Source organism: Phaenicophaeus curvirostris, chromosome 15 (genome assembly GCF_032191515.1).
Source record: "Phaenicophaeus curvirostris isolate KB17595 chromosome 15, BPBGC_Pcur_1.0, whole genome shotgun sequence".
Lineage (NCBI taxonomy): Eukaryota > Metazoa > Chordata > Aves > Cuculiformes > Cuculidae > Phaenicophaeus > Phaenicophaeus curvirostris.
Genome location: NC_091406.1, coordinates 1,971,642 through 1,987,673, shown reverse-complemented (window position 1 = coordinate 1,987,673; position 16,032 = coordinate 1,971,642). Strand labels below are relative to the sequence as shown.

Here is a 16,032-nt window from a genome sequence, read left to right as displayed (position 1 = left end):
AGGCAGCACCCAAACCACCGGTACCTCTGGTGCCAGCAGTGAAATCACCCACTAGAGATCTGCAAGGCAGCGTCGAGCATCCCACGAGCATCCCACCTGTGAGCTCACGTCAGGGTGCAGGCAGCCATCTGCTTACAATGATTGAAACACTCTGTAATATTAATTTCACGAGTTTTACAAGGGGAAAAAATATTGCCTTGGTGGTTAGAGTTGCCCAGCGTGGGGATTTGAGCATGTCCTGGCTGCAGGCCATGGCCGTGTAATTGATTAAGGTGGCTGCACTTGTGACTACGTGATAACTTAAGAGTCCAATAAATCACACAAGTATTTGCCGCTCAGACATGGAAAACAATTGTTATGGACCCTTCATAACTCACTGTGAGCAAAAGAATTGCAGCTGATATTCCAAGCATCAAGAATCCCCCCAGACCGCCTAGAACTTCCTTGCCCAACACTCACGTTTTCAGTTAAACTACCAGGAATGTCAAATGCACAAGGACTATAATTTCAAACTTCCATCTAAGTCATCCCCAGCAAACTCAAATCCTTCCAGTTTCTCACGATTTTGCCTGTTACTTCCAAGTCTTCTCTTTCCCTACCCCAGCTCTCATCTATCTGCACAGAGCGTTGCTTCAGCCAAGGTTTACGTGATCTTTGTTCCCTTGGGGGAGCAAAGCTGCAGCTGCCCAGGGTTCCTTGGAGGAAGAGGAAAGCAGATGTAAGCAGTTACTCTCCAGATTCACCATGATCAGTGCCTGAGCAGCGCTTTACGCTGTCCCTCATGTGACTGTTTAATTAGGTGTTGATTCACTCAGTCATGAGACACAAGGAAACAGGGCTGCAAGCCCTAGCGTCAAAGAAAAAGTAATGCCTGTTCTGCCAGTTTCTGTATTAGCAAAGCACAAAGGGGACATCCAGTTCTGAGAAGCAACTCGTGTTCCCTTGCCCATCAGCCAAACCATAGAATCACTTCAACCTCCCCATGTGGGAAAAAAAAAAAAAGAGACATCCCAATAGTTTCAGAGCACGATGCTCACACACTCCTTGATTTCTCTCCACTGTGAGAGCTGAGATCAGCTTGAGCATCGCAGCGAGCGCTCCTCGGCCGAGCCCAGCAAGCAGGGTGTGCCCTTCCACCCAGGTCCAAGCCATTTCGGGATAAAACACTTTCTCCTGAGCGTCAGTTTGTTCCTAGGCTTTTGAAAAAAAAATAAAATACAAGCTCCTTTGCTCTGGCTTTGTTGCTGAAATGTTAACAGAATGTCTCAGCTTTCTTATTACCAAAAAGCTTTTCTGTCATGGGGTCTGGTTGCCATAGCAACAGGCTTTTAAAAATATCAAAGACATTTTCAGCACATGGTAAACCAATTTCCCCCACTGTGTGTATTTGTAATAGGAAAAGCTGGCAGACAACTATTTATATGCACTCAGTTCAGCCGAGGTTTGATGTAGGGATAATCCCAAAATGCTGCTTTCAGGCTGAAGCCTGGTGGTGGAGAGGACGACAGCGAGTCCACTGTGGGACCACGTCATTTATCCAGAGTCACAGAAAATTAACAGAGGATGATCATTTTCCCAGCAAAGGCTACATGTAAGATCAGCACGTCACTAAAACACATTAAGTGCCAAAAGAATTTTTCCTGAGGAATACCACCTCAAACCTTTGACTGGTAGCATCCTAAACATCGTGTGGTTGTAGTCTTACCCTGCTTTGGGTAGATTTTTACTCAAAAAAAATATTAGGCTCTGGATCAACAACTTAAAATAACACAAGCCTAATGCCAAGCACATAAGCAGTTCTGTTGGGAGCAATGAAACTACTTGCATACTTAAAGTAAAGCACATGGCTTAAGCTGAGTGCTGACTCGGTCTTATTCCCCCCTCCAATTTCACCAAAACCCCATCTCAGTTACACAGGAACAACTGCAAACTAAGGGCAGGGGATCGTTGTATAAACGAGTCTAACAAATTAACATCTATGGAATGAAATCCCAGTCTGGGCTATCAGTACGCGATGCTCATTTACAGCGATATCCCACCAGTGCTAATGATAGACGCTCCCTGTGAACCAACACCCGTCTGACACCACTGTGTGGGTCCCTCGCCACCTCAGCATCCTTCGACACCTTCACAAATCCGATGCAACGCTTGGCCCAACCCTGTAGTCCTCCTGCATGCAGAGCAGTTACTGGCTTTGGCAACAGCTCTGCACCTGGAAGCCTTTAACCAACAGAACTACTAACCAGGACATTCCCTGCATTTCAAGGCTGCTGCCAGGCTGCGAACCAGAAACAAACAATTAGGAACACTTTCATAGACCTGCCAAATAACACTGATGAATATCTAGGTGGACTGGATCCATCCTACAGCTGCTTTTCAGGAGGGAAGACTTTTCTAGCTTGGCTCCAACCCATGGACTGAACATCCCTCCCTTACTGGCTCTACGAGTTGAACAAGCCCCTACTTAATTTGCGGAAGGGATGCAATCTTGATTTGCATAGATATTGCTAGAGCCCCAAGACAACTTTGAGGAGCCCAGATCGCTCAATTCTCCAAGGCAAGAGTCATGCTGCTCAATTGTTTTCCAAATTAAGCATGCAAAGGTGACCTGAAACTATTTCAGGTAGATCTATATAGAGCAGACACTAAAGACACTGCTTGACTTCGCTTTTATGTAACTCCTAAGGACATGAGGACAAATAAAAATGATTGTACAAGCCACATGGCCATAAACTTCATCTGAAAAAAAATACAGACCGCCAGAATAATGGAAGAGCCTGGCACCTAACAAACCAACGCACCAACACTCTGAGGTCCTGAATAATTTGCTTACCCAAAGCAGAAGAGCATGTAAGCATGCTTGCAGCCAGCCAGCACTCCCCCTGATTTTAAAGGAGCTGCTAAACCTTTAAACCAAACTTAACAAAGTGCTCTACTTGGTTTGCAATAGAGTGCTTGGCTCATTGCCACACTGAACTCTGTACTCCCAGATTTTCTGCTGTCCCATTTGGTTTTCAAGGCCTCGCTCCGTGCTTACTGTCTTGGGTTTCTAAGGATGGCAGGAATGGAAAATGCAGTGTAGGACTAGCCGTTGCCCTGTGATGATTAAACAAAATCAGATTTTCAAGACAACTATCCATCTTAGAGGGTTTTTCCATTTCCAGCTGAACTGGTCAAGTGTTACTGAAAACTTCACAAGACAGATAAGTGCAAGCGCTGAGTGAACATCTTTTGAAAACAGCCTCTGCGTATCCACAAAGCTTTTCTTACTGCTAAAGTCTTGGTCTGTGATGAAGGAAGTGCAGGTTCAGCTCAGCGTGCCCTCCCTGGGTATCGGCACCAAAACTCACTCCAAACACACACCTTCCTTATCGCGGATCAAGCTGGAGCACGCACTCCAAACCAGCTCTGCCTCACAGCTCACAGAATCAACAGAAACACTCGATAAAACCTACATTGTTCCACTGGGAGAGGTCATACTTAATCAAGATATATACATTTTGTGTATGTTCAATAAAACCCTTTTTGCTGGTGGTAATGGATTTGATGAGAATGTTGTTCCAGACACTCCCAGCCAACACAGTTTGCCTAGAGATGGGGCTGGGGCAACTCCCGACTGTCTCCTAGAGGGACTCGCCTGGGGCTGCAGCAGAACAAGCCATTTGTAACTAGCTCCGATCAGCTCAGCATCAGCTCTTGCACCTCCTGTAGCTCACATACTGCTGTCTGACATGAACAAAAACCATCCATTTATTGTTTCATCTCATTCCTATGGAGTGGCAGCTTTGCTTTGTCATTCAAAAGCATTTTCTGACCTCATCTTTTTTCTCCCTGTTCAGTCCATCCAAAGGAGCATCTGTAAGACACAGGAACTCAAAGAAGCGCAGTGCTCTGGGAATCCTGCTGCGAACCAGTAACAGCACCGCACAAAGCTATTTATTGTGCTGCATCAACAGGAAAGGCAGCTCACGTGCTGCACAGCGATAGCTGTCAGTGCCACCAGCACGTTTGGGACAGGGCTGTTCTGTTGAGGGTTTTTTGAAAGGAGCTGTTGGCAAAGTAATCGCTCGCTTGGCTCTCCACTTCCCTTTCCCCTCCTCATGCGAGCACGTGGCATTTGAAATGACACAGCAGTAACCCCAAACAGGATGCACCCCACTGCCTGTGGCAGGAGGAGGGGATGGTGCAGCACCCCGGGGAAACCTTCAGAAGGGAGAGGCAGTGCTGCAGGGGCTCTCTTGCTCTCAGGATCTCTCTTTTCTTTCAGCATAAATACCCTTCAGCAAAGCCCAAGGCTGTGACACCAAAAGCCTTCAGACCCCACTGAGTTGAGCCGAGGGTGCCCCGCTCTCCACACGACCACGCTACTTCCCTTCATTTCTAAGTTTCTCTTGGGCTTCTTAAATTTATATAGAAACAACTTCTTGTCAAGGTCCCTGTTCCCTGTAGATGTTATTTTCCTCAGTTTCTCTATCCGTACAGATAAGAACGATAGCCGTCAGTGAATTTTACTTTATCTTGCATGGTTTTTCTCCACTGTAGGTGTGCACTAACGTCACCTCTGGAGTGTAATTCAGCTGATTTGTCCTGCTGGCTGCTAACAGAAAAGACCAGTTCTTAAATGAATACCCACCAAGTCCAGGTGGGGAAAAACACCCACAAACAAGCCCAAAACCAAACCGCAAATGAACAAAAATCTAATCCTCCCTGTCCTACCTTCTGACCCCAGCATGACAGCAGTCTCCCACACCACACAAACACAAGCCACCTGGTGGTTCTGCAAGCACTCTACGACTGAAAAAGAAAATCTGATGACACGTTTGAAATAGATACACTTTCAGACTAACCAAATTAATTCATTTGAAAACACCTGCACATGAGATACTATGCAAATACCACCAAAATACAAAGCAAGTAAATCCAATCAGTCTTACACCAAAGGGGCAGGTTTTGCTTATCTGAAAAGTTTGATAACTATTTCTGTTTACATAAAGATATAACTCTGTTACAGTCTCAAATTTATTTTAAGTTGCTTTGATTTCTTTTTTTAATTCTATGCTTTTTAATCATGTCTGTTTTGGAAAAAAAAAAGAGGTCACGAGTTCACATCTTGTATGACTAGAAAGCACACACAGTTAAGAGACCAACATACTCATTTTCACAGCTTCTTAGCCTTCGATGCTGTCAGTAGAACAATTTCCTTTCCTACTGAGAAAGGAGAGTAATTTCCAGTAACTCACAGCAGCTGAAATATGTTTAAGTACTGAAAAAAAACAACCACCTTTTTCTGTCTGACTCTTAAGTTGTATGTCAGAGTTTGGGTTGCCTTTAAATAGAAACACAGTTAGCACTGTAAACCAATTCACTGCCCTGACATTTAAGGCATTTCTTTAACTCTGTCTTAGGGGGAATACTTATTTTTCCTGTAGGAACAAGAACATTCTGGCAGATTTCTTCCTTAGCTTCCCAGATGTTCAGATAATGTCACTGAACTACAACAAGCTCCTGCGCTCACCCCACGTTTCTGCAGCCTCTGTTCCCTGCACACACAATCCCAGAGCCTACCATCTGCACCTACTTTTCATTAACACCTAAATCAACATCATTTTTCTACCAATTTCTGGTATCAAGTTTCATAGAAAAGAGTAAACAAATCATTTGGCCAACTCTTCAGACAGGAAGAACATTTTCTGTGTAGCTGTTCAGAGAAGCAACCCCCCCCGACCAGACTCCCATTCCTGATGGACAGTTCATTCCCCAGCTAACTGCTCACGTGCGCTTCCTTCTGACTTACTCTCCTCATTCATAATTACCCTGAACCATAGCAAACCAAGTGTTGAGTCCACAGACTGGAGGCCTGTTTGATCCTTGGGACTCAGCTGTGGAAGGATCACACATGAGGCAAGAGAAGTGTGGGGATGTACTAGACGGTGTGTATTTTAGCACTAGCTAAAAGTAGAATAATTCAACAGAGATTTTGATATTCCAGAATTCACAGTAGTCCAGGGCTAGCTTTTCTTGGCTTATGGCTGTTTCCTGATCAAGCTATGAAGCCAGATTCTCCTGTTTTCTTCCAACATGCCTACACTCCAGCATCTCTTCTACATGCCTGCTGGAAACAGCAACACAAGGCGACATAGCCACGTTGGAGCTGCACAGGTACTAATAGTTCAGAGGTTCCCAACAGCACACACAGGATCTTCACTAAAGTTACAGAAACTCAGCTCATTCAGACTCCTGTTCTCATGTCCTCCACCACACACCAGTGAAGTCCATCAAAAGGTTCAGAAACTACCAAGAGGGGAGGGTGAAACCGAGCACAGTGCTGCAAGAGCCACAGGTACCGAGGCTAAAACCAAACCCAAAGAAATCCAGAAAAACACTACTGCTCCCATGGGCGACGCTCAAACAAACAAGATTGTTTCTCTCTCGAAGTGGAAAATGAGACAAGAACTGGGGTGAAGATACTGGCCTGGCTGAAATAGGCATGATGCCAGGACTCTAAGTTGGGTCTGAGCTGAGCTCAAAGTTTCTTCATTTATCAACTAAAACAGATGGCAGAGAACTGTAATTTGGCTCCAGTTTCTTTGCAGCTATACATCACACAAAGTGGAAAGGCAGAGGGTTTGTGATACTATTACAAGTTCCATGTTTTGTTGACATTCTGGCTGGAGCAAGGGAAAGACATTTGAAATGCTGGTAACGAGGCACACGCTGATCTGGAAAAGTATCTGCACACTGCACAGGGCACAAACAGTATCTACACTAAAGGGAACACAATTGATGCCTTTTACTCATTTGAGGCCAAGAATCACTGCTGGTACCGTTGTGGAAACATCCTGGATCAGCAGTGTGTGGTGGATCGTTTCTATGCTTCGAGATGCCCCCAGGTCCATGCTCAAGCAGTCACTGAGCATTGTTGGGCTGATTGCTCGATCAGGCTGAGGCGGACTTGGGGCGCCTACAGCCAAGCTGGTTGTTACTAAGTGAGCTTGGTATCGCTGCAGAGTCCTCCACCTGTACAAAACAGGGTTCTTCAAGGCCACGGTTTCAAAGACAATACATAAAAGGTAGAAGATACCCAGATCCTCACTGCAAAAGCATCAGGCAAGACAGTTTAAAGAGCTTTTACCTGTAGTCAAGCTGCTGAAGTCCACAAGTTTAACTGCTCGATCAGGGCTATAAAATTGCTTTTTCAGAGAAGATGGAAAACTTTGTACAAACACATAGTACTCGTGCGTGCATGCTATGTGCACGCACTGCTCGTATTTCATATGTAGCTCGTGTAGTATTTTGTGCTGCAATTCACATGTTTGAACAAGCTTCTCTGCAGTGTACTGCATTCTGAGTAACAATATCTACAGAAGCTATCGGTTGCAGAAGAGAAAAAGGTCGTGCTTCTTACAAAGATGAGCAGAATTACCTCAGTTCAAAGCTTCAGTTGAGCGCAAAGCAGCAGCACGATGCATTCTTATAAAGTTAAATAAATCTTTTTTGATACAAAAGGCTACATAACTGCTCACACCTCCATGGAGCAGAACACAATTGCACGTGTATTTTTAGAAATAAGTGATTAATCCTGCAGAGAGGACTGCCCCTTCAAGAGTAATCATTACAGCCACCTTCCTCAGGCACAGCACAATCACGTGTGGATTTTGTGCAGATGAGTTTGTTCAGAGGAACATTTCCCACATATGAATTCTGTTACGACTCGGTGGAAGGTGGAGCAGCTGTGGCATTAGCAAGTCATTTACAAATGACTAAGGTTAGTTCCTGTTTTTAATGGGCACAACTTTTTTTTTTTCTCCAACAGATATTTTATAGATCAAGGTTCTCTATCTATACCACAAATGCAAAATTTTTCAAGCCCTCAGAGACAAATTCTGCTCTTGGCCAACTCTGGAAGGCCAGCACAACCACGCTGCGGATTTGCTGGTGCAACTGAGCTCTGCATTTTTCCTAACGTTACTCACGAACATGTGATCTTGCAGACATTCTGCTCCAGATGTAGCAATAGGAGGGAACACAACCTCCAAGCATGCACCCGCTGTGTGCGTTACTTTCCACTTGTAAAACACGCGTCTAAAGTGGTCACCTCCAGCACTCAGCCAAAATTGCAACATGAGTTTCAGGCTCCAAGTCACACTGGGACAGTTTATTCCAGAACAGAAGCCTGAATTCATCCAAACTGTCGCCATGCGCACACTAACTCAGACGCATCCACACATCAAAGGATAAACCCCTTCAAAAACACAAAGGCAACCCATCAGTCAACCAGAGGAGCTGGTCATCCCAAGAGAGCAAGCATTTACAACAAGAGACCTGTAACCACACCTTCAGCCACCAGAAAATGAATGATGGAACCATTTCGGCAAAGAAGACCTCACAGAGGACAAACAGGTACGTACACCCCATGCTCTTGGCGCACCTTCATACCCCTATGAGAAGGAGGGGAAAAAACACCACAGTTTTGTTTGCAGAAACACCTTCTTACAACATTTGCTAGCACAACTCAAGTGTAAAGAAGCGTTCTCACTCTAGCATACCTACCCATACATTTTCAGACGCTCAGAAACTGTGGCAAGAAGTCAACAAGCTCTTCCTCCCACAGTGCGGATGATGGGCCAGCTCACCCTGCCTCCAAGGAACAAGCACGGAGCAGGGTCTGTCTCAGCCCCAGTGGGGAGGAGGACAGCAGACATCCACGCCTTCCAGAGGGAAAACTGCCAGGCTCGCCTGGCAGGTACCATCAAAAATCCAAGAAAAACAAAGTAAAATCAAAGGATCCACCTGCTCAGCTGGCGAGATCCAAATTAATACCATAGCCTGAAGGCCTAATCAGCAGCGATCATAGTGGTAAAAAGGCACCACGTGATTCACTCACTCCAGCATCCCTTCAAAAAGATTTGTAACTTACAGGAAGAAGTTGAAAAGCTGGAAGGGGAACCAAGAACACAACTGTTTCAAAGGCAGCTTAGCGACGCAGGAGACCGCAGGTCATCCTCAGACAACCCATGCCACCCTGGGACAAGGAAGCAATGCTGCAGGCTGGGAGGAAGCCGAATGTGTGCCAACAGCACAAACCTCGTGATGTTCACTAAAGGCAGTGCCAAGTTCTCGAGTCACCTCAAGATCCCAACCACCACGGGAGATGCCAGTATGAAAGGCAATAAGGGTGACCCTTAAGCTCTGCATCAGCCTGTTTTGTATCTTTACCTCCTAAAACAATAGAGAAAAAATGAGCAGTGGGCTTTTGCACTCCACTGTCGATGGTCCCTGTTCCACAGGTGACTGGAAGAAGCTGAAGCTTCTGCTGAAGTCAGGTAGGCATAAGCACCCCAACATTTTTCCAATTATTTGGTCATTCTCTGCATTTGTGTGCACCTAGCATGATGGGGGCGCTGATCCAAGTTAATCTTTGGATCTGACAACAATCCAACTAAACTACAGTCGCTGGCTGGACCACGACTCCTCTGATGTGCAGCTCCTTCAGGCACTGACACTCAGCTCACAGCGCTGCCTCACTCAGACCCAGCATCATTTGCAAGGACATATGGGATCCTTTAGGAGGAGCACATGCCTACCTTAAGAACCACTTGGAGACCTACAAAGGGGTGTCAAGAAGGGCCAGGAGAGCGGCCCCTTCAGAAGAAATGGTCAAAACTCTCCCCATGCTCCAGAGGTGCTTACTGGAACCTTTTAATTTGTATGTGTCTGCTTCCAAGACAAAAGTTGGCTTAAAGCACTGGAAGGTACACAAAAGCTCAGATGAGAGGAAATGCAAAACAGAATTTGGCAAAAAGAAGTACTTTAGAAAACAGCAATATATTTCAAAATAGAGGCCAAAGTCATCACCGCAATGGAGAAAACTGCACATAAATCAAAAAGAAAGATTTATTAAAACTTGCTACACTCAAGCTAATGAATGCAACCAGAAAGCCAAAAACTCTTCCAGAGATATTACAAAGAGATGGATTTTTTTTTTTTATAAAAAACCCAGAACTTTCAGGACATTAAAGGGCAGAAACGAGCTTAATAAAAACACAGGAACATTTCAGATGTTAAAGAGTTTGAATAGTCTTAAAAAGTTATGGGACAAAGGCTTTTTAAAGTCATCAGATCACTGGAAATGGTGAAAAGGTGGCACTAGCACCAAATGAAGTCCAGCTAAAGCTCTTTTTGAAGATAGACCCTGAGGTGGTGAAGTTCCAGGAGTTTTGCAACTGTGGCTGAAAGACCTGCCGAGTGCCAGAAGTGAACCAATATCAAACCCCACTCTTTCATTAACAGGAGGTTTTGATCAGCTCTCAGAAGCCTTGTGCGGCGCCATTAGGACAATCAAGCTGCTGGCTACGTCGTGCTCAAGAACTGATACCTTGCTTGCTGTGGAAGGTTCATTCAATAAGAATCTTGGCAGTGTTTTTATCAGTTCAGTTGTTTGAGTTTTCTCTCAGACCTGATGATACTACAGTGTCCAGACACCACTGGCTCAGAACTCCTTCAGTGTCTCACAAAGCCATTCCTTAAAAAACAGAAGGAACAAGGCAATCTGTGGTGGTTACCCCTGCTTTGAGCACAGGAGGAACACAGACAAAACAGTCCCTGGAAAAACACGTGATTCTTTGATTCTATGAAATAACACAAAAACTTACCGAGACGTTTTCTGGATAAAACTTTAACTGGAAAAATCAATGTGAAGACAACTTTCATGTTCCTCCTTCACCTTACTCCAGCTTCCACTTTAAAAAGTCCCCAGCTACACATCATTAGATGTCTCTGAGTCTCTCCGCAGTTTATTTCAGGAAATTAGCTCCTGGTTCAAGAAGCAATTATGCCTCGGTAGGAAAGCATATAGCATTTTTACTGGGCAAGAACAATAGCTCTACAGAGGAACTGGCTCGTGAAGCACCTTTGTATCATGCCACCCATTTCCAGTTCTAGGTTTATTGCAATTCCCTTGATGAATCCTGCTGCCAAAAATTAAGTCAAAGGAAACAAATCTCAGGATAGCATTTAAAGTCACTGCCAAGGAGAACTGAAAGAGTCGGGGCTGATGGGGGATACTTGCCCAGACAGATTTCAGGAAATACTACTTCATAGCCAGCCTTAGGCCTTTTATTTCTCAGGAACCTGGCAAACTATCTTCTCAATAAAAGAGCAGCATGTGTCACAGAAAAGACTGCAAGAAAGCAGGTTTTCAGGATGACTGAAAGTGGCCTTCCCCCTAAATAAAGAACATCTAAAGTTACTTATTCCTGTACCTTTCCACTGGGTAAACTGTGCTCGTCCTCCCAAATACCCAGCTAACCAAAGCAAACACTTAAAAGAAGAAAGAGCCCAGAGAGACTCCACACCGTTGGTAAGACTCGAAACTGGAAGGGGTTCTTTCAAGCTTGAACAATCACCACAGCTGTACCTCTACAACAGGTGCTTTAGCAAGAGCAAAACAGAGTTTGCAAACATTGGTGGAATGCCCCTCGGGGTGAGATGGTTCTTCAGAGCTCCTCAGAATTAGAGAGGCACTGGAACTTTTATTGAGCTGCAGTGTAAAAAGAACTCCTAATTAATAACCTCTCTATCCTCTAGCTGGTGGGAAGGACGTCTAGAGAGACAAGGGAACAAGTATGTGAACTTGCAACATAAGATGGAAAGAAATACTGAGTTTCTTTCCTACTTACAACCCCAAAATCTACCAGTCCTGTAATTCTGTACCACAGAATCATCCCTCTCCCTCTGCAACAGGTTAACAGTGCTCCAAGCCCAATTACTCTCTGAACAGCCGCAGCCTCCTGCACCAGCTCTGCTGCAGTCCTTACAGCTGTATTTACCATCGCAGTACTGCCCACCTTATCGCAACCACAAAAACGTGGAACCTGAGGCATCTCGGTATTTTTCTGAGCTTTGGGCTCATTCTACTGAGCATACTGGGAATAACGAAAAGCTGGGTGAGTTACTGGGGGGGTTAGCAGCTCCCTCTTCTCCACAGTGCTGAAGTGGACCCTTAGAAAGCCAGAAAAGCAGCTGGAAATTGATGTCTGTGGCAGTCAGTTATGTACATGTGCAGTGGAATACTTCGTGCATCCAGATAATGTTGGCAAAAACATGTGGCTGCTTCTGTTTGCATTTTACTGGGGGAACAGATCACAAAATTCTGGAATGGGGTTTGTTTAATTGCTATTTAAGGTGTACACACATTTCAGACACGTACAATGCCCAACTCACCTGAACAGCTTTATGTGTTTTTACAACAGGAATATTCAGGTTCTAAAATTCTAGCAAAGAACACACCAAATCTGCTACTCCCGATAGCTGTAACAGCCCCAGCAGGGCTGAGCTCTCCTGTCACCAGCAGCAGCCAGTGCCAGATGCTACAACACGGCCAAGAGCTCCTATTTATAGCAAAAGTTACCCGCCAGGAAAAGCCACTCACGTGAGGAGTGTTTGCAGTAGGCAGCGGCTACTCTGCACCTTGGGACTGAAGGGTTTCTCTCTTCTCTAGCACACTTGCAGGTGCTCCTGTGTTTCTTGTAAACAGATTTTACCGCTCAAATTTTGAATATTCTTGGTCACCATGTGAATATCGAGCTGTACAGAGAGAGTGCCGCAGAAGCGTCATTTGGCAGGTGTTCCTTGGTTAAAGTGAAGAGCTAAAATTGTATACTGAGATGTATAAAATTTTATACTAAGATGTAAAGGATCTATCACAACCTCCTAAGGCTTCCTCTCCAAACTAAACTGCTTATATTATTTTTAAAAAAGCAAACAAATAGCAAACTGGAACATCAGCAAATGCTTTACAGTTGCTAACTTACTGGTCACATCACCAGAACTGTTCACATCTCCAGCATCCAGTTCTGAAAGGTTTTACCAGACCCAAAGTGTCACACACTCACATTGCAGAAACTGATTCTGGGCAGGAAATAAAAAAAACAACAAACCAAGAACTGAACAAAATATGTTTTCCCTGATAAGTATTATTTTATTTCTGAAACACAGTAGTTTCAGATTCAGTAGAATTTCTGTCCTGGTAAATTTTCACAATAAGCCTGATGGAAATGCAAAATAGATTCATAGTCAGAAAAAGAACGAGCATCAAAATCATCCTTAAATGTTCTGCTACACCGATGCCACTGCCAAAGTGGCTGGGCTCTTCTAAGCACTTGTTATTCACAAAATAAAAAAAGGTATTATTCACATAAATATATTCACTGTGTTGTTCTACACAGTCTGCTCAGCAAGAGCACAAAGCTTTCCAAGTGAAGACAGTCAGAAATAACATTCCTCAGAACATTTGGGAAGCGTTCTATTATTTAGAATAAAAGCAGATAATGATGGATCAATACATAAACTCAATATTGCCCCAATGGAATCGATGAGGCTGTTGCCTTCAGGTTTACTGGAACAGCCTAAAAATCCAGAGTGCTTGTTTCCCCGTCTCCGGAGCCCCCGCTGCAATAAAGAGCGGTCTTTGTGCGCATTATCCAAAAGTTTCACCCATAACTGATAAACCCATACGCAGCGAGGATTAACTGAAGACTTATCCCCACTTAGAAAACGAAAGCAGCCATTTGGCAGCGTGCCTAGAGGGCACCAGTATCAGCCTCCAAAAAATACGACTTGGCTCTCCCAAGGAAGAGCCGGGTCTCCCACGCACCCCCAGAGCCGGAGTCAGAGGAGCCGCCAAAAGAAATAACTGCGGATGCACCAGTTAGGGGCTGGCAGCTCCCGTGGCCGAGTGAAACGGCGCTGCGTACACCGAGGAGGGCAAGAGCAGGCAGCGACGCATCTTTCTTAATTTGCACGTCCAGTTTGGCACAGAGCGATCAATGCAGGTGAGGAGGGAAGGGGAGACCTTACTCTCCCGCTCCTTTCAACGCAGGTGAAATCCCCACATTCCTGCCCCAGCAGTGATGAGTTAACCACCGGTCTCTGTACAAATCCAGCACTGACAAAGGTCTTAACAGGGGAAAGGCAGAGCAGTTCGACATAACAGCCCTGCTGCCCCCTCCCCAACACAGGGTCTGACCCCAGTACGAAGCCGAGTTAGAAAATAAGGTGACACAGATAGCATTAAAATATTTTGTGTGTTAAACCAGGAGCCACATCTGCAGTAAATAGCAAAGAGAGGTGTAAGCAGCTAGGCTCAGCACCTTTACAACTCCTCAGGTGTGTCCAGGAGCCTGTCCTGACTCTAGAGGGCCACAAAAAGCCCCACCAACATGCTGCGAAAACCGTGGCACTGAAATTACTGCGGACACGCCACGCACCACCTCACCTGCTAAACTGCATGGCTGCAGTCACAAGGAATGCCCCAGCACAGCAACTCAGCCCATCGCTCGGAAATCTCCCTTGGGAGGGCAACCCCAGGGCTCATCATTTGTACCTAACGAATTCCAGGCAGTTAGAAGTGTCTCAAGGAGCACCTAACTCTTGCTGATGAAGCAGGTTGTATTCGCATCCCATCACAAACTCTGCGCTTCAGAAGGATTTTGCAGGTTACCTCTTCCCCAGGACTGGGGCCGCATCGCTGCCAGGTGTAAAGTCATGGAACAGCACCCATCTCACAGCCACAAAACCGACCTCTTTCCAAGCTCCCCAGCCTCGTGGGGCCCTGGGACCTCAGCACCAGTGCAGAAGCACCAGGAGAAGCCTCTCCCCATACAAGACTGACTCGGAGCCACCACCAAAGCCTGACAAGGGGCTCCTTGACCCCAGAGCCACCACCAAGCCCCACCGAGGGGCTCTGCAACTCTGTGGCTGTCACCAAACGCACTGAGGGGCTCTATGAACCTTAAACCACCACCAAACTCCGTCAAGGGGCTCCTTGACCCCAGAGCCATCACTGAGCTCTGATGAGGGGCTCGAGGATCCCGGAGCCACCACCGAAACCCCCCAAAGAGCTCCACAGTGCCACAGCCACCACCAAACCTTGCTGAGGGGCTCTGTTATCCTGTGACACCCAACCTGAGGAAGCAGGGTGAGGCCTCCTGGCACAGAGCTGCCCCTCCGGCCTCCCTGGGCTCTGCTCAGCCCCCTCGGCGGGTCCCGTCGGGCTGCAGTTGGAGTGTGACAAATACCAGCAGAAACGCCACACCTCTCCCAGCAGCAGCCGGAACACTACGTTCCCTCGGTGGCCGCTCGCTGGGCACTGGCAGGCACCTGCAGAACGACGCTGCTCCCCCTCCCCAGCCCGCAGCATCCCCGCAGGGGGCAGATAGTTAGGAATTAGAGCTTCGGGAGAAATGTTTTGCTGGGAGGGTGGGGAGGCCCTGGCCCAGGCTGCCCAGAGCAGGGGTGGCTGCCCCAGCCCTGGAGGGGTTCAAGGCCAGGCTGGATGGGGCTTGGAGCCCCTGATCCAGCGGGAGGTGTCCCTGCCCATGGAAGGGGTGGGACTGGATGGGCTTTGAGGTCCTTCTGAGCCGAACTATTTTACAATTCCATGATAATTAGAATCATAGAATAGCTTGGGTTGGAAGGGACCTTAAAGATCATCTAGTTCCAACCCAGATTAGTTCCAAATCCAACTGTTTGGGGTTTGTTTCAGGCTGCATCACCCCACGGGCAGGCAAAGCCTTTCACCTCACCAACTTTTCCCACAAGTTCCTGCATCACCCAGATACGCGTCATTCTCCTTCTCAGCGCTCTCCCTCTTTCTCCAGCTCGTCTGAAGGAAAAAAACCACCTCCTGCCCGTACCCAGCGCCGGCCCCGAAAGGTCCCGCTTCGCAGGGCCGGGACCGAGACCCCCCCAGCTCCAGAGCCGCCGCCCCGGGGCCCGAGGGCGGCTCGGACGGGGCTGGGAGCCCCCGCTCCCCGGGGGCCGAGCGGGTCCCCCCCTCCCCTCGCACCTGAACACGCAGTCGTCCCGCGCGTCCCTGGCGGCGGCGATCAGCCCGTGCTTCTTGCTGAAGAGCTTCTGGAAGAGGGTGGGCGGCATCTTGGGGCGCCGCTGACCCCCGCCCGGGCGCCGCGCCGCGATCACAGCCGCCCGCCCGCCGCCATCCGGGGCGCTGCGGCCGAGGGCGGGCGGGGC

The 16,032-nt window shown here is 46.9% G+C and overlaps 1 protein-coding gene across 2 annotated transcripts in view; it reads right to left on the bottom strand.

Moving 5' to 3' along the window:
- FNIP1 (folliculin interacting protein 1) overlaps positions 1-16,002 on the bottom strand; it is a 65,983-nt gene extending 49,981 nt beyond the window's left edge. For both annotated transcript variants that reach the window (XM_069869366.1, XM_069869368.1), the window contains exon 1: positions 15,848-16,002. In XM_069869366.1, the coding sequence (XP_069725467.1) occupies positions 15,848-15,936 (89 nt within the window). In that variant the 5' untranslated portion in view covers positions 15,937-16,002. The remainder of the gene's footprint in view (positions 1-15,847) is intronic.
- Positions 16,003-16,032: the final 30 nt, after the last annotated feature.